At 51.6% G+C, this 16,529-nt stretch overlaps 7 protein-coding genes across 7 annotated transcripts; 3 read left to right on the top strand and 4 right to left on the bottom strand.

Annotated features, from left to right (window-relative positions):
- Positions 1–123: 123 nt before the first annotated feature.
- On the bottom strand, positions 124–636 carry BO95DRAFT_321738 (gamma-glutamylcyclotransferase family protein; the record flags this gene model as incomplete). The annotated part of the gene is made up of 1 exon (XM_025581806.1): positions 124–636. A coding segment is annotated over one exon (513 nt), but the record flags the coding sequence as incomplete, so codon positions are not given.
- Positions 637–1,730: 1,094 nt separating this feature from the next.
- Positions 1,731–2,854, top strand: BO95DRAFT_463727 (uncharacterized protein; the record flags this gene model as incomplete). Its single annotated transcript, XM_025589008.1, has 3 exons — positions 1,731–1,868; positions 2,110–2,298; positions 2,363–2,854. The coding sequence occupies 3 exons, from the start codon at positions 1,731–1,733 to the stop codon at positions 2,852–2,854; spliced, it is 819 nt and encodes a 272-aa protein (XP_025442222.1).
- A 937-nt stretch (positions 2,855–3,791) lies between these two features.
- On the bottom strand, positions 3,792–5,172 carry BO95DRAFT_496438 (alpha/beta hydrolase). Its single transcript, XM_025590859.1, has 2 exons — positions 4,901–5,172; positions 3,792–4,790 (listed from the first exon to the last, which is right to left on the bottom strand). Exons 1-2 carry the CDS (start codon positions 5,042–5,044, stop codon positions 3,840–3,842), a joined length of 1,095 nt encoding a protein of 364 aa, XP_025442221.1. The 5' UTR covers positions 5,045–5,172; the 3' UTR covers positions 3,792–3,839.
- A 265-nt stretch (positions 5,173–5,437) lies between these two features.
- BO95DRAFT_463725 (uncharacterized protein) lies at positions 5,438–5,893 on the bottom strand (the record flags this gene model as incomplete). The annotated part of the gene is made up of 3 exons (XM_025589007.1): positions 5,438–5,607; positions 5,675–5,738; positions 5,876–5,893. 3 exons carry the CDS (start codon positions 5,891–5,893, stop codon positions 5,438–5,440), a joined length of 252 nt encoding a protein of 83 aa, XP_025442220.1.
- A 901-nt stretch (positions 5,894–6,794) lies between these two features.
- Positions 6,795–8,136, top strand: BO95DRAFT_463724 (oxidase ustYa family protein; the record flags this gene model as incomplete). Its single annotated transcript, XM_025589006.1, has 7 exons — positions 6,795–7,038; positions 7,102–7,143; positions 7,209–7,289; positions 7,352–7,477; positions 7,557–7,640; positions 7,702–7,908; positions 8,030–8,136. 7 exons carry the CDS (start codon positions 6,795–6,797, stop codon positions 8,134–8,136), a joined length of 891 nt encoding a protein of 296 aa, XP_025442219.1.
- Positions 8,137–9,902: 1,766 nt separating this feature from the next.
- Positions 9,903–11,488, bottom strand: BO95DRAFT_442819 (hemolysin III family protein). Its single transcript, XM_025586528.1, has 3 exons — positions 10,809–11,488; positions 10,508–10,738; positions 9,903–10,447 (listed from the first exon to the last, which is right to left on the bottom strand). Exons 1-3 carry the CDS (start codon positions 11,376–11,378, stop codon positions 10,292–10,294), a joined length of 957 nt encoding a protein of 318 aa, XP_025442218.1. The 5' UTR covers positions 11,379–11,488; the 3' UTR covers positions 9,903–10,291.
- Positions 11,489–12,277: 789 nt separating this feature from the next.
- BO95DRAFT_453201 (uncharacterized protein) lies at positions 12,278–16,306 on the top strand (the record flags this gene model as incomplete). The annotated part of the gene is made up of 24 exons (XM_025588193.1): positions 12,278–13,525; positions 13,562–13,708; positions 13,748–13,750; positions 13,787–13,827; positions 13,852–13,990; positions 14,015–14,086; positions 14,108–14,173; positions 14,195–14,333; positions 14,373–14,377; positions 14,399–14,434; positions 14,468–14,649; positions 14,683–14,757; positions 14,785–14,857; positions 14,888–14,903; positions 14,925–14,980; positions 15,017–15,152; positions 15,174–15,325; positions 15,347–15,380; positions 15,411–15,535; positions 15,563–15,757; positions 15,791–15,871; positions 15,899–15,968; positions 15,999–16,112; positions 16,140–16,306. 24 exons carry the CDS (start codon positions 12,278–12,280, stop codon positions 16,304–16,306), a joined length of 3,372 nt encoding a protein of 1,123 aa, XP_025442217.1.
- Positions 16,307–16,529: the final 223 nt, after the last annotated feature.

The following is a 16,529-nucleotide window of genomic DNA, read 5'->3' as shown; positions in this document are numbered from 1 at the left end:
GTAGAGCATATTTCATCCAGCCCTGTAGATTATTCGAAGCCTCATTTCCAGTCCCCAACCCCTAAGACCTCGACTGCTAACTGACTAATTACCATCCGCAGAATCCACCTTATCCCCACCAACCCGCCTCCCCATCCTCCTCAACCAGACCTCCAAATCAAAGCCCCCCTCACTGAGATCCTCAGCCCCCCCCACAAACTTAAACGTAAATCCCAAAACCTCTTGGCTCCCCTCCCCATCCACAACTCTAATGCGACACCTCTCCGCCCGGTAATTCTCAGTTTCATACACCGCCAACCTCTCGCCCTCCTCCCGCGTGCGCACTTGATAGACAACCCCCCGAACCACCGACCCCGGTTCTGCCTCCACCAAAGCCGGATACTGACCCCACAGCTTACATGCGTAGCCGAGGAGGTACGCAGGCTTGAGTTGGGGCTTCTCGGCTACGCCAAGGACTTCACCCAGTATTGACGGGTCGGCGAGGGTGCCGTAGAAGAAGTAGGGGCCGGTGGGTGCTGCCACAGGTTGAGGTTTTGGTGTGTGGTTGATGAACCTGGGAGAAGTGGTGCGTAGTCTTAGGACGTGGGGTGATATCTTTGATTTCGGGTTTGACGGGGGTGGAGGTGGTGGAGGGGGGCGGGAGTGGCTGCTTTCTTTGGCTTGGGGAGCCATAATGGATATTGTTGATTCAAATGAGAAAGTAGAAAGTGATAGAGTGCTGCCTCAGCGATTAGTATCTACCAAGCATGTTAGACTAAGCTGAAGGTTCTGGTTAGTAGGGAAGCTTGGAGGTTCGTGGAAGGGCAAGAAAGCAGCGTTTGGCGGGGAGATTGTACGTGCCGCATATTCATTGGCCAAAGCCGGGCTATAGGCCGTTTCTGCAATCTTGATTTAGGAAAAGTTGTAACAATGGATGCTAGAGGCTTTGACCAATAATTGGAAGAATTATGATATCGTGTATTCCATTTTCGAGAGCAGTCTCTGTTGGGATATACTCCGAACTCTGGGAATTAACTCTCGGTGGATCAGGTGCTACTAATCCAGAGCATGCGATGCAATTAGTTGGTCATGCCTATACCTACTACCTTACTACCTATGCACCTAACTGTCTTTTGTATGGAGGAATGGGTGAGGTGTTTTGTGCCAGAGGTCCGAGCTACCGTACTCGGATCAAATCAAGGCTCGTAGTCGGGATCTACCTAGAAAGACTAGGATTCCAGAAGAAGGGCTAGAGCTGATACATGGGACGCGAAGAACGCGGTCGACATTAGGGCTGCCATGTGGGAGTTTTAGAACCGTTGCACCCTATCAAAAGTCGGCAAGGTCTCCAGTTTCGGGGAGTACAGTCCCGATTAGGCCAGTATCTATATGGGTAGACTTGAATCTAGTCAAGGTAGATATTAATTGAAATTCTATCTTAACGAGGCTAAAGCTTAACTTGGATTGGAACTCTTCTTCGAAAGGAAGTATCTTTGGTCCGGGTTTTCTGCTAGACTATACTATATTATCCTTTGGTATTAAGGTATTTAGCTCCAGATATAGTTCTTTAGTCTTTATAGTATCCAACGCGAGAAGGATGAATCACTACGTTCGCCAGCGGAGCATCCTACGGCTCTTCCTAATACGGTCGCAAATGGCCCAAAATACGAGCAAAAAATGAGGCGCAGTATCTTAGCTAACATTCTGGATGTCCCTGGTTGGTATCAACTTCACAGAACACATTGCTGCTGATGGTCCTCCACAACGTTACGCCCACAACACTTGCGACGGCATGTGCAGCAAGGATCCTCTTTGCGCTGGACCTCGTAAGGTTTGGAGAAGACCTGGACGGTAAAGATGTTCTGGAGTCTGTAGCGGCCCACGCCACGGTAACGGTGGTTTTCATAGGAAGTTCTTCCTGAGTTCATCATGTAAACGACAGGTGACTTTCGATTCACGCAATTGTTTTGTAACCTCGAATATCTGGTCTCCGCGATGCAGTTGTCACACTCGCTGCCGCTGACCGCCAACCGGTGGCCTTAGCTACCGGGTAATTTCCTCGCAGATAGCCTGCCGACATCTTCCATCTCTTTCGCAGGTGTCATCATGACATATTATTGACACGAGCAGGTCTTGTCCACGACCCTCTTCCGACTCTATCGAGCTATTGGAGGAGACGCTATTGGTTATATCAATCGACAAATCGGGGCGTCGAAGTACACGATGGATCTCGTCCTAGGCGGCATCGCGACCATCATCATCCCCATGCCTATGTCCTACCAGTATGTCTCGGCTATTACAGCGGCCGATAACGGCATGGTCCTTGGTCATCCTAGCGGTGCTGTTTGAAAGTTCATTCATTCGGTAGGCGTTTGAGAAATAGGCGGGCACGCCCGCTCCGGGGGTCATGACCGAAGGGCCGCTGCCCGTAGCTGGCGTGCACGTTGACGATGGGCGAGATATACAGTACAACTACACTATCCTGTCAGATAATACTCCCAGTATCTGGAACTGTTATGCCAACGATGATCTGCAGGTCCGCCTGGCTCCCCGATCGGGGATGGAGGACTACTGTTACGTGGCCGTGAAGAACCGCGGTATCGGACCTGCACACAATCTGAAAGTGACTCTGTATGAATCGAACAATCCCACGCTCACCCTGTGGCGGGAGCACCTTCAAGCGCGGGAAACTCTGAGGCTCTACGGTTCTCTTAGTGAGAACAAGCAGCAACAACGCTTCCTCGGACCGTTTTCTTGGGTCGCAGATACCAATCGATCATTTGATATGGTTTGTGTATTGGCTGTCATCAACGTCGACGAAAACACTGAACTGGACGTGCCTGCGCCACGGGACCTATCGACCGAGATCATCTAGTTCATTTGACAATAATCTGGCAATTCAATGCTTTGACTGGACTTGATACAGGTGACCAAGATACTTGACTATGGAATTTGCGCTTTGCCGAATGTGTTTCAGAAGAAAAAAAAAGGAAAGAAAAACCAAAAATCATGGGAAACGACCTCTATTACTTAGATAGTAGCTTGAGATCTAGTTAAATTACTAGGTACTGCCTCCTGGCTGCATGCTCACTTTCTGCTATCAACATTGTTGAGGTTTCTAGGAGGTGAAGAAGGCTTGTTGATTCCTCTACGTAAGGCTATCGGAGAACTAGCTAAGGCAGCCGGGTGGGCGGTGAGCTGGTTCCTCAGGCATCAAGGCCCCAGGGCCGCCGTCAAACATCTTGCAGTATGAACAGAATGATACAAATTTGTGTGCCGTCACTTGTGAATGAAAAGTCTTTACTGGACTACAGTTGCATAACTCAGCGATTGAACAACATTACTATGTTGATGCACCAATATCACACCGCAGTAAGAAAAAGTCTCGATACGATTATCACCCCCACCATCCGACAGGGTGGATCGGCGAGCTGAAACCCGCCGGCGGAGGACCGGCGGAGGATCGGTTGGTGCTGACTCTGCGGCTCCACTGCAGTGGAGTGGGCAGTCAAGCAAACCGGTCCATCTAGCCAATGCTTGGTCAAATCTTGATCCTAACTACTCAGTACTAGTACAGCTGCAGTATTGCGGGGTTGAGTGCTACGCGATGAGTGGGATTATGCTCCGTATTTGGGTTTTCGCCTCACACTAGGGTCCCCCACTGCTTATGGCTTAGTTGGTGAAATGCCGGGTTTCTGCATCGAAGAATGAGGGGCATTGTGGGATAGGAGGGTTGTTCGAGACGAATCATATAGTAGATACACTTCGATGATATACTGTCCTTTCAGACGAGCTCTTCAGTGGCGAACCCTGTCGATAGAGGCAAACCCCAGCGAGCCAATCTCTGGACAGGTTCCGACTTACCTCTCAAGGTACCTTTGCAGCGCGCGTATAACCCCCACAAGAGTCGCACCAGCCTCGCCCGCCTCTTTGCGTTCTAGCGAACCCTCCCGCAACTCCAGGTCAAAAACATGATCCGCGCCCTCGACCGGAAAGTACTGCACCTCCACACCACCCTCTCGCAACTTATCCACCAGCCTCTCACTCTCACCACAAGAAACTTCCCGATCACCCGTCCCATGCACAATTAACGTCGCCGGGAACCCAGGCCCAAACACGCCGTAGTCCAGCGGGAAAAGCCCCCTCACGCGATTATCATGCCCATGCCCATGCCCCGCGACCGTCGCGTCCAGCCCTAACCCCACCACCCTCTCCCCGAACCCAGCCTCCCCCGTCAGAGAATCCAGAAACACCCCGCGCTCCAGAAGCAAATACAACAAGGGAAGCCGTTTCCGCGTGCGCATCTCCTCTTCAGAAGACGGGAAATCCTCCCCGACGCTTACCTCGCCCCGCGCAATTCTTTCAGAGACTTCGCGTAAAAGGCTTTCCGCTGTAGCACGATCAACCGCCCTCGCACCGGGAAGGTGAACGCTCTGGGCCCATTTCTGACTCCCCAGGTCTAGCAGCGGGTAGAAAAGCCAGAGCGCCTTTGGGGGCGGGAGCGGAGTTTGGCTAGTCTGATCAAGTAGGGAGGCAGAAGGGGACGTGAAGTGCAGTGCAGTCACCAGAGCGCACCAGCCTCCGGCGCTGGCGCCTGCCAGAATGATCTGGCCGGGATCGGCGGTGCAGTCGCGGTGCAGGCGGTGGAGAGAGCCGCCGGCCACCCATTCGTAGGCTGCGATTGCGTCTTCGGTGGTCGCGAGGCCGGTCGATTCGGGCAGGACCCTGTAGTCGGCGGAGATGAGGGTCCAGTTCTGGGTGAGGGCGTGGTGAAGGAGCCAGGCGGGGATCGCTCGACGGCTGCCTGTTATCTGTGCTGGTTCTTAGCTTTGAGGCTTTTTTGTTGTTTCTTTTCGTCTTATTTCTTTGCATTGGTTTGCTTCGACGGCGGTTTCTAGGATGAAAAGTTGGAGAGACTTACGAGGTAGCCACCGTGAAACCACAGGAATATTGGCCTAGGAATTCTCGAGTCCTTGCCTGGAGGAAGGTACACGTCGAGCTGGATCTGTGTGGTGAAGTGCGTCTTGTAGACGTGGGTGTGTTTGTCGTATGTTCTGGTCGTCATCTTCGTGCTTGTTTGGCTACAGAAAAGCTCGTACTCGTTCTTATCGACAATTCTTAAAGACCCGTGTCGACTACCCTGAAAGAGAATAACTCGCTAGGAGTTGGAGAGGCTGTTCTACCTGATATGGGGACTATACAGTTTTAGTGTAAGTTGCAATGTGGGGCTAGCAGGAGTCTACTCAAGTGAGGGGTATGGTGCGATACAAAGCATGCAAACATAACCGAGTTAGACTTGTGGCATTTTGCTATCTGCCGTTGATTTCTTTTCACTACTACGGACTACTGGCATTCTCTCCAGACCTCAAGTCTCCTCTCCGTCTTTTCGTTGCTCTGGTCCTGATCGCACCTGGCTGCTGTCACTGTTCCAACTCTTGTTGACTAACTATCCACCGCATTAGTGGTCGTGAGGCGTAATGGTGTGGTAGGCGTCGTCCGCATCGTCGCCACGCTTGTGAGGAGTGATGGTGTGATAAGCGTCGTCCGCATCATCACCACGCTTGTGGGGAGTGATGGTGTGATAGGCGTCATCCAAGTCGTCGCCCAGTGCTGCAATCATGCCCGCATCTGCTGAGCGAGCCTCATGGATAGGAAATCGTCAGTCATGCACCACGGATAGAGGCATTCTACATACCCATTGTGGGAACCGGGGCAGCAGCAAGCTTTCCGGCCAGGAAGACCAAGGTGACAAGGAAGAACTTTCATCTTCACTGGATCAAGCGACGCAAAGAATTGTTCTGTTGAAATGGAAGTGGTAGGTTTGACTTCTCGAGGCACCTGCCGCAGGAGTTCTTATAGATTCGCACAAGTCGTAGAACCGTATAAGCCTACATACATACATGTAACTCGGCATGACCGATCTGGCCGGGGTCACTCACTACCCAAGCGAAATTAGGCCATGCATTAGTGCTTGTTAGCACCTCCCAGCGAGCAAAAGCCGGTCTGATTTCACATCTTCAACCCCTCCGGAGCAGTTCTCCCCTGCCTATTGGTGCCCACCTGCATTACAGAAGAAACTTCGTCAGGAATCTGACATCAAGTATCATCTTGCGGCTCCCCATACAGATGCCTTTTTGCACAACAAGTATTGAAGGCCAATGGCATATATGCCTAACCTCTCCACATCGATCAGAATCGGGAGAGAGATATCTTCACTCCGGTATTGTGTGTGCAGGAGCCTTGCATCCGAGTACAGCGGTCCATGCATCTTACGCGAGCTCACGAATCAGAAGCATTCTTGAATGGCGTTTAGGACGGGTCAAGCAGGATTGCTGAATCCATGAACAATATTCTGCCATTCTATACCTGGGGCTATAACATTGAAGATGATGAGACCAATGGCAAATATGCCTCAATCATTCCTACCTGGTGATCCATCACCGAGACGATCTTTTGCAGTGCTCTTAACTCCGAGCAGGGCCTCGGATATGCAGAGCCGCAAGACGATACCAGGAAAAACGCATAAGCTTTGCGGCACAACGTCAGTGCTTTCTGCACAGACATTGCCATGGTCGTGCGAGCAGTACAACCCTGCCTTACATCCGGCTTCAGGTATCATACCATGGCTGTATTTTACCTTATCTAGCCTCGTCGTTCGATCCCACCTATTCCGAATCAGGTACTGAGGTTGACTGGCAGTTTTCTGAATAAATACTGCATTGACCCTGCAATAGACCTTGCAGTTTGCTCAATCGCACCATTCCTCTTCCCCTCCCCTTTATCACTTAAGGAGCTTTGTTGAGCAGGCAGACAGCATGGATGCCAAATTCGAGAAGTTGCTTCAATACGATGAGAGCGGCTCCGATTCCAACAGTCTCTTCTCGGAAACTGGAGGTCTACTGGGAAAGAACGCTCCCATTACCCAGAGAAGGCCAGCCTGGAGACAATGGATCATGCCAGCAGGCCATCTTGCCCTGCTGGTGCTCTACAGCTCAATATTCTTCTTTCTCGTGCGACATGTTCGCAAGATCGAGAAGCAAAATGAGCATGTCGTCTACTGTATGAGTTTATGAACGACCCCTGCACATTTGCCCGCTCTGACATGATCTCACTGAACCTTAGCACCTGCACAAGAGGCTGTGAAATTGGAGGCGATGGAGTTCCGTTCGTTACCCCTCCATTTGCTCCACTAGCTTTCGCTTTATTGATGGTACTGACTAAGGGTTCAGAGGGCCAGCTCCGGATCATCAGCCCATACCAAGGCGACCCCAGCCCTGAACTCGATCAGGCCTGGAAAGATCTACTACAGTGTACAAACCCCCTCTGATTTGCAAGCAGCATTGCCCAAAGTAAAATTCTAACCAACCAACAGACTCCAACATCTGGGTAACCGGCGAAGAGCTATCGAAGATTAACAAGACCTCCATCCCTGTCCCCGGCGAGGAGGACAAATACTGGGTGGAGCTGAGTGTTGTCCACGAGCTGCACTGCATTGTCAGTCACCGCCACCACTAAGGCTCTCTTCAACCCTACCTGAGTAACGATGGTATCACTAACCAGAGTTCAATAACATCCAGAAACGCCTCCGCCAATACATCCACTCAGACTACACTTCGCCAACATCTCCGCCGAGGACCGTCGTCTAAATGACCTCCACACCGGTAAGCTCCTCCCTGACACAGAACACCTATCACCATTCCTCTAATATACTCCCATGGGCAGACCACTGCCTGGAGATCCTACGACAAAGCGTCATGTGCCACGCCGACATCTCCATGATCACGATGACCTGTGAGCCCACGAGCAAGTACCCCGCCGCGGACTTCCAGAACGTCCACGAGTGCAAGAACTGGGACGTGCTGTACGAGTGGCAGAAGGAGCGGTCGGTCGATATGATGAAGCCTGGGTTCTTGGTGCATCCGTATCTAGGTAAGTTCTTCCCGTCGGAGTAGTTGCATTGGAAGGGGGTCTTCTCGTATTCTGCTTCAATCTGTTTTCTATCACTTCTTGCGAGATGATGGCCGCTGACTGCGAATCTTTCGGCTTCCAGGCGTGCCGTTCCCGGATGGGTACTATCATGGCATTGGGGCTGCGGATCCCGAGAATGCGATTGGAAAGGGTGGGGAGGATACGGACATGGAAATGGAGATGGACTAAACGTCTTTTTCAAGCATGGAACAATGCATTTGTCTACGGGGATATGCCACTAGCTTGTGGAAAACGTGATCTAGGCGCTTGCATCGTGATGATAGATGGAACCAAGATGAACGGCAATGACCGAAACACTAACTGACCACAGGATTGTATAATCGATGAAAGTGTTGCACCGCTCGGCCAAAAGGAATTTCAAGACATTGATCTAGCCGATGGTCTGCTCCAAGAAATCCTCATTCCTTTCAATAAGCAAATGCTTAGGCTCCAGTTCGTAATACTCAAGAGATGCGCTACGGCTAATTGGGCTATGCTGTTGACTGTCGAATAACCTGCACCAACCAGAACTACCGGGTTCCGCTCGTGCCTAAGGTTATTAGGTTACCATACTTCTCGAAAGGAAGGTTCTCATTGGGCTACGATCTAAGGATACTACAGCACACTAAAATGATACTATTATTTGATGTTATGGTCCAGTCGTAGGCTGAAATATTCTGAACGCATGTTGGAGCACTATGACAGGATCACAATGCCAAGGATCGCGACCACTTCAAACTAATAACCTTCAACATCGTCTCTGGTTTCCAAGAAAACATCGCCTTACACTATTTTACCCGCAATGCAAAGCATATAAGATCCATAACTGTCAGAGATATATACTTTTCCCCACCAAAGTCTGAGCTACTGAGGATTCAACCTTTACGCGGGCAGCTCTTCTGGGTACTCGTTCAGGGTTTACAGCCCTTGCATTACTGCCAGATAGGGGATCGAAGAACACAATATGTATAGATGACACTTTATGCAGTCTAGAGGTAACGTTAGATCATCTTGAAAAGAATCGATTGGTTATAATGGGGTATAAGATTTTACTTACCCGGGTACGCAGCAATTTGCAAAAAGTCCTTAAACATTGAGGCGTGTTCAGATGAGATGGTAAAATTAAATAGTGACAAAGTCCCCTGCCTCCTCCGAGTAGTGGGCATCTCACCGCCTCGGCCGCGTGTAGATAGTTCCTCCCAGAGACCTCAACACACTCATGTCCAATGTTGCCAGGCGTTTCGCGGTCCTCCTTGATCTCCCAATATTATGAGAAGCCTCAGGTTCAACTAGCGAGGAGAGGAGAGTACGGAGCTGACTATGCTTGATACGCCCATGTCTAGGCTCACCCCATCTCTTTAGTATGCCGAGGCCTTTTTCTGATGACGCTGGTGGCTTCTGGAGCAGGAGCTGAAGCGGCAACTCTTCACGAGACAAAGGGAAGGTTAGCCAATGTGTTGTACAAAGCAGGGGGAAAGTTACAAAAGCTCACCCAAAACTGTCGTTCCCTAACCATACACGGCTCAAAATTTCACCCTCAGCGCCATATTTCCCTTCCCGCTTCACTCCCTTGCCCTTGGAGCGATTAGTGAACGTCTACTCCCTTCTTGCATCATAGTCTTGGACACAGTGTCGGGCCCGCACAGATAATACAGTCTGGACTTTGAATTGAGAAGTGTTTGTTGGGTGGTGAAAGAGCAGACTGATGCGGTATGGACATGTATAGCCTTGTGATTCAGCAACTTACATTGGTACAGCACTTCTGGTTTCTTCATGTGCCCTGCAATGATGTTGCTCGAGAACTCCCGGGACACCAAGGCAGTATGCATTGAACAAGGCACAATGCAGAAGGTGCCCTGCACATCCTGCCGCTAGCCACCTATCTCTATGCTGAACTGTACGCAAAGCACCTGATGAAAAATCTACGCATTACTCGTCCAGGGGCGCCGGAAAGTGTCCTGTAGCAATTGCTGTACTTCGTGCTGTCATGTACAAATTATGTCGCACCGGGTGGCATACCCTACACAGGGATTGAGTCTGCGGGTCGCAGAATAAGCCATGGATCCCATTCTCAATCCGCTCTGAAATCATGTTATCTCATTCTTTGATGAGGCCGGCCGACCTCGCACGCTCGCCTTTTCTTTTGGCCCGGCGGTCTGTGACCCCGCTCCGTTCTTCGGCTCCAAAGCTTGCCTCTAGTCTCGAATCTAGCATGGGTCAACATCAGGACCGCAGTAGCCTCAGACCCTATCACGCTTCATGTACCGCAGTGGCTTCCAGAGGACGCTCAACAACCGAAAAGAAAACATGAAGCTGGTCTGGTGTGCGTGACAGGTGGAGATTCCTATGAGCATGTTCGATGCAGGTGATTGTGGTCAAAAGCACTGAGTATCCCCACCAGCTGCGTCACGGCAGCGAAAACGACCAATATATGAAAGAGCTGATGGGAGGACCCGTATATGTCGAATCGACCTGGGAATCGACTCTCGGGAAACTTGGTCTATACGATCATCGTACTTAGAATTTGATTCCCCTTTCTGCGCGGGACCTTGAGGCTTACCGCATAAACCAAAGCGCCCATCAGCAGGAAGGCTCCCTCGATCAGATAATAGGGCATTCCAGATTGAATCATCATTTGCGAGAGGCCAAACATCTTGATCCCATGTATCAATGGCGCGAAGCCAGAGAGGCCCGTCGCCACGAACGTCAGGGCCCGGAAAGTGCGAAATTCCGGGCCCCGAAACCTGGGACTTATCATGATGAAGATGGTAAGCAGTCCGAGAACCCCGATCTGGCAATCGAAGTAAGCGTCACTCGGGATCAATCTTGAAAGATCAGTGGGTGTGCAGAAATTGACTCACCATGGACCAATAGATTTTGCGCTGCACAGGCTCGCACCAGAAGACCATGTATATCCCCGATACAAAATCCCCGATCGTCAAGACTACTATGCCAATCAGGTCAAGCCGCAGCCATAGTTGTTCAATCTCGTGGGAGTGATTCATCAAGGTATGGTATGTCGTCGACAGTCCCAGGCAGGTAGTGGCGGTCAAAAGGAAGAAGGCAAAAATGAAGCCATCAGCCACAGTGACATTGGAGTATTTACTTGTCAAATACTGCTGAATATACCACTCGCCGAAGAGAAAGGCGACGGCTGGTATTAGGTGCGAGTAGATGTTGACCGACTCATTGTGGATGTATGACAAACTGCCAAATGATACTCGAGCCGAGCCTGAAATCGGGCGATAGCCATGAAGGATGTATTCGTTGTCTTGATGCCAGTGCGGTAAATCCTCGAACGCAAGAAGATCTTTGGATCCCGTGGCAGCCTTGGTCGGACTTCTTAGAGACCGTCGGCGGAGGGTTCCCTGCTCATCAGGTGACCTCTGCATCTGAGGGGATGTAACTCGAAGACGGGTAGAAGATGCCATTGCTTTCACGTCTGGCAATGACCATGATCATAATGCGGGTGGTGGTTGGGGCTGGAGGTGGGAATAAGTTAAAGAAAGGGGGTGAGGGTCGTGTGGGGGGACTGTTTCTTGCTAAACCCGATAGTCTTGCAAATGCTTGTATCGCTGGACTACCTTATGCGAGTTCAAATGTCCCAGAGCATCCTAATTGGCGTCCTATTTGCTCCGCTAGAGGCCGTAAGCGCTCGGTTGTAGAGATGCCAGCGGCATGACAGCCAACGAACAACGTTGCATTGCCCAACCCACATCTCAGGCGACATGGTCATTGCACTTAATCAAGCGCCATCCGTGATTATGCTGCATATGTTCGCCCAATGACAAAAATGCCTCATCTGAGAGTCGAGATCCCCTAATTTAAGATAGTAAGCTACCCGCCGGGTCTGGCCTCAACGCCAGTCATGTAAATGGTAAGCTCGTGGTATTGCTAGTCATGTATCATAGAGTTGTAGGGCAATGCGTCCCACCACGCACACACGTACTGTACCTTTACGGTGGAGTCTTATTTACACATACCAACCAGAGGTGGGATGGGTGGATACCCGCGTCGTCCCGGTCCGAACAGGCTGTATCATTCCGTACTATACTATACCATACTGTATCGTGTCGTATTGTATCTGGTAACTACCCTGACCACCCCCACAGGAGGTCCAAGTGTGACCCCCGTTTGACCACTTATTGATCCACTGTGTATATACATTACATACATCTCTCTGCTCTGATTGAATGCCTCCATTGCATCGGCATGCTTTCTCACACCCAACACAAACTGAGGGGGTGATTCCGTCTCTTACATTCAAGGACGCAAACTTTAGCATTAATCTTTTATACATTCCCATTGTCGATCTGCATTTCGATTGGGTATGGCCTCCCTTGACGAGTACTCCGTCGGGTGGGTTTGTACACTGCCCATCGAGGTAGAGGCTGCCAAAGCTTCGTTTGACTGCATTCATGAGAACTTGCTACCTCCGAATCTGAACCTCAACAACAACAACAACTATATTCTAGGAAGTCTTCAAGGCCATAAGGTCGTACTGGCCTATCCAAATTGCCGCGCAGGTGATGATGGTGAAGATGATGATAAACTATCCTTAGCGGATGTTGCCACGCAGTTACAGGCAAACTTCACAGCTGTTCGGATCATTCTTATGGTTGGTATTGCGGGTGCGGCTCCAAAGACGAACGAGGATATTCGTCTTGGTGATATTGTTGTAAGCAATTCGGCAGTCGGTCTGCCGAGTGCCATTCAGTATGCCGCGAACGAAGAGCATATGGAAGATCAACGTCTGCGTGGTAGAGCGCTAAGACGGCCGACTTCATCACTGCTTCTCACAGCAACGAGGAAAGCCGAGACAGCCGCCATCTTCGGTGACAGTAAAATAGATCAGTACGTCGGCGACATTGTACGCAAAGACCCCGTCGTTTTCTCCCGCCCAGGTCCCGAACCAGACTTTCTCTTCCAGCCGAATTATGATCAGGCAACTATTGCTTACAGAGAAACCGCGCGCAGAGATTGCGACCTGGGGAGAGACTGGTCCCGGCAGCCTCGGGAGACACAGGGACCTACAGTGCATTATGGCCTTATCGCCGCCGGTCATCATGCGGTGCGCCACGGAACAACTAGAGACACATTGCCGTACAAACAAAGCGTGCTTTGTTCCGAGACGGGTGGGACCGGCTTGAAGGATGCTGCTCAATACTTGATTATCCGAGGAATCTGCAACTTTGCAGATTCGCATCACTCGAAGCTCTGGCACCCCTATGCCGCAGTGACTGCAGCAGCGTACGCAAAGGAGGTCCTTTCGTTCATACCCAAGGTTTCCAAGACAGTACCTCTGACACCCAACCCCGAGGCTGGGCCCATTCTCAGCGCTTTGCTGTTGACCAGACCAGAGGTTGACCGAAAGTCGCTGCTTGTATTGAAAGGGCGCAGAGCCGACGGCACGTGCAAATGGCTCCCACAGCATCCACGCTATCGGGAGTGGTTGTCAAACCCAAATCAACCACTGCTTTGGATCTCGGGTGGCCCCGGAAAAGGAAAAACCATGTTGGCGATCTATATTACAGAAGTACTAGAGTCGGTTGGTGGTGGTGGTGGTATCACCGGCGATGTTCTTCTCTACTACTTCTGTAGTAACCGCGATAAGAATCGGAATTCGGCCTTGACCATACTGAGAGGCCTCATACATCAGTGGATTGATCTTCAACCGCATTTGGCCCAATACATCAAGAACTCCTTTGAGGGCACTGAGACGACCAAGTACACCGTTTCCAGCTTTGTCGCCCTGTGGAGTGTTTTCCTCACGATGCTTCAACATAGTGGGTCTTCCCAGGTGGTCTGTGTGCTGGACGGCTTGGATGAATGTGAGAAGGAATTGCTCGGCCAGTTTCTCGATGCCGTTGGAAACTATTTGTCAGAAGCCCCAAAATTGGGAAGGCCACGACTGAAGCTTATTTTGCTCTCCCGGCCCCATCCAGCTATTTCGGGGAGCAGGCTCGGCCAGTATCTGCACATCAAATTGGACGACTCCAATGCGGATACAGCAGATGACGTCAAGAGGTACATCACTGCCAAAGTCACCGAACTGGCAACTGAACAGAATCTCTCCGACGAAATGATTGCGCAAGTTCGGCAGGCATTATTGGCCGGCGCCGATGGTACCTTCTTGTGGGTGGGCTTTGTTGCCAATGAGCTTCAGGGGAGGAGTTGGGACAGAATCAACGAAATCATCCACCGGATGCCTAAAGGCCTAGCTGGAGTATATCAACGGATGCTCCAGCAAATTAACGACAAGGAAGCGCTGGTGCCCATTCTTCAGTGGGTGGTTCTCGCTGCCCGGCCCCTCACAATTGACGAATTGACAGCGGCCACAGACATCAAGGCATCCGATACCCTTACTGCAGCCGATGTGACCAAGGGTCGGCTCAGACTCTGCGGGCCGCTCGTGAAGATTGAAGGGGATGTAGTGAACCTGGTCCACCAGTCGGCGAAAGAATTCTTCCAGAGCAACCAGGTCAACGTCAAAGGAATCAGCATGTTCTACATGGACGAGAGCACCCACAAGAGTCTCATGCGGACCTGCCTCGCACACGTCGAGCATAGTTACCTCTCCACCGGCGCGACCGATGAGAGGTTTGACCGCAGTCCACTCTTCCCTTATGCTGCTCAATACTGGCCGGTGCATTTCTATCACGCGAATGACGCGGTTCAAGGCCCGTCCGAGTTCTCCCGTCCGTTTTTTGGAGCCAAGTCTGCAATCCGAGACAGCTGGTGGAGATTCTATTGGGAGCAGGAGAGGAACGGCGGAAACGCGCCGGCGTTCACGCTCCTTCATCTCGCTGCGTATCTTGGCAACGTAGCCTGGGCTAGATGGTTGATCAGCAAGCATGCTCGCCTCGTTTCGCGCAAGGATAACTACGGCCGAACGCCGCTGTGCTGGGCCGTCAATCGAGGTCATCGGTACATGGTGAAGCTGCTCCTCGATCACGGTGCTCGTGTCAATGTCAAAGATCGAGGCCGGTTGACGGCACTCCATATCGCGGTCAATGGACAGTACAAGGACATCGTATCCATGCTACTCGATCACGGTGCCCATCTGGAGAGCAAGTCTGAGCATGGAGACACCCCGCTGATCCGAGCCATTCAAACGAACTCAAAGGAGATCATCCAGATGCTGCTTGAGCACGGCGCGCGCGTGGACGAACTGCCCACCCCCTCAGGAGTCGCCTCTCTGAGAAGTTCTTCTGACCCGATGGAAGAGAGGGTGGAGGAGCTACTGGGACTTCGAGAACAGATCTTCCTCGCCCGGTACAAGCAGGCGTCGCGAAAGGTCAACCTCGTCATGAAGGCCCTCGGCCTTTCCTTCCGCTTCCCCATCGTTCTTCCCCTGGTCACCCTTTATCTGAAGTTTGTGGCCTTCGACCGCTGGGAGAATATGCCTGTGCTGCAGGAGGTCGCCAGGAGGCGTAAGATGAACGAAATGCGCCAATGGGCAGAAGCATACCGTGAATTCTTCGTCCAGCTGGTGGTTTCCAGGAATCAGAAAGGGCTGCAGGCCATGACCGACCTGCCGACGCAAGTGTTCCGGGAGGTCGCCCCCGGGGATCTGCAAGCCCTTCTCGTGATTGCAGTCCTCGTCGGCTCGGAGGCCAAGCTCGCAGCCGTCCGACACGGGTGGAGAGAAGGCGATGCCATAACCGCCAGAGCATTCTCGCATTGGGCCGCGATCGCCTGCCAGAGAGGCGCCGAGGAATCTTTACACTACGGCGTCCGCGACTTCTTGAACGACTTCGACACCTCGATCCGTAGCGGCAACCGGGAGGACAATGTGGCGCGGACTGTGGTGCTTCTGACATCGCACTTTGCCATGATCGAGAATGACGAGCCGCGGCCAATCGAATACTTCTCCGGGGTCATCGCCGAGTTCTACGAAGGATACATTGGTGGCGCGCACGAAGTTGACTTGTTTAATGACGCAAATCAGGCATGCGCCGGTGAATTGGCCGGCATCAGCCAAAACCGCGATTCCACTAGATTACTTCTCTTCCTGACAAGTGTCTTCCAATTTGCCCAACGCTCGCAAGGGACAGGACGGGATCGCTTCCTCAATTTACCCTCCGCGGCATGCTTGATTGTCTGCCAGGAGAATGCCATGTCTCACCAGTGGCTGATTGGCGAGGCGATACCAGAGACGATGGGTACCTTGGTTTCCAAGCAACCACCAGGATTGCTTCGAAAGCGTGCGTGCAAAACCTTGGTGGAGTGCCTGATCATCGGGAAGCAACATGGCTTGATATTGCAGGCGGCTGAATTGAGACGAAGTGCGAAAGGAAGTCTGCAGTCTCTGCCCACCGACGTCCACGAGATGGTAAGCCGGATCATCGACATCTGAAGCACCGCGCAGCCTCTCGGCTTAAAGCGTGGTGAGGTACAGCGAGAGCCAGGTTGCAAGGAACAACGGGGCCCCTGTTGATACAGATGATTGCATGTTGCGAATGGCCTTACCGTGTTTGATTTTCTGAAGCAGTCTGCTTGCTTATGGCGTCGAGGCGAGGTTCGCATTTCAAGTAGCGGTTCTGATGAAGTGTTTTGACATTGGGAGCGATGCACCGTAC

Source organism: Aspergillus brunneoviolaceus (assembly GCF_003184695.1).
Source record: "Aspergillus brunneoviolaceus CBS 621.78 unplaced genomic scaffold BO95scaffold_34, whole genome shotgun sequence".
NCBI classification, from domain to species: domain Eukaryota; kingdom Fungi; phylum Ascomycota; class Eurotiomycetes; order Eurotiales; family Aspergillaceae; genus Aspergillus; species Aspergillus brunneoviolaceus.
The sequence above is the reverse complement of the archived record's forward strand: the minus strand, read 5'-3'. Positions and strand labels throughout refer to the sequence as shown.

What these genes read in the sequence shown, in the direction of transcription:
- BO95DRAFT_442819 (XM_025586528.1), bottom strand. Translation starts at nt 11,378, where the DNA reads ATGGCATCTTCTACCCGTCTTCGAGTTACATCCCCTCAGATGCAGAGG. An exon ending in GCAAAATCTATTGGTCCATG is followed by an intron (nt 10,739 to 10,808) that starts GTGAGTCAATTT and finishes TTCGATTGCCAG; the next exon opens with ATCGGGGTTCTCGGACTGCT. An exon ending in TGGGCGCTTTGGTTTATGCG is followed by an intron (nt 10,448 to 10,507) that starts GTAAGCCTCAAG and finishes ATGATCGTATAG; the next exon opens with ACCAAGTTTCCCGAGAGTCG.
- BO95DRAFT_496438 (XM_025590859.1), bottom strand. Translation starts at nt 5,044, where the DNA reads ATGACGACCAGAACATACGACAAACACACCCACGTCTACAAGACGCAC. An exon ending in GGTTTCACGGTGGCTACCTC is followed by an intron (nt 4,791 to 4,900) that starts GTAAGTCTCTCC and finishes GAACCAGCACAG; the next exon opens with ATAACAGGCAGCCGTCGAGC.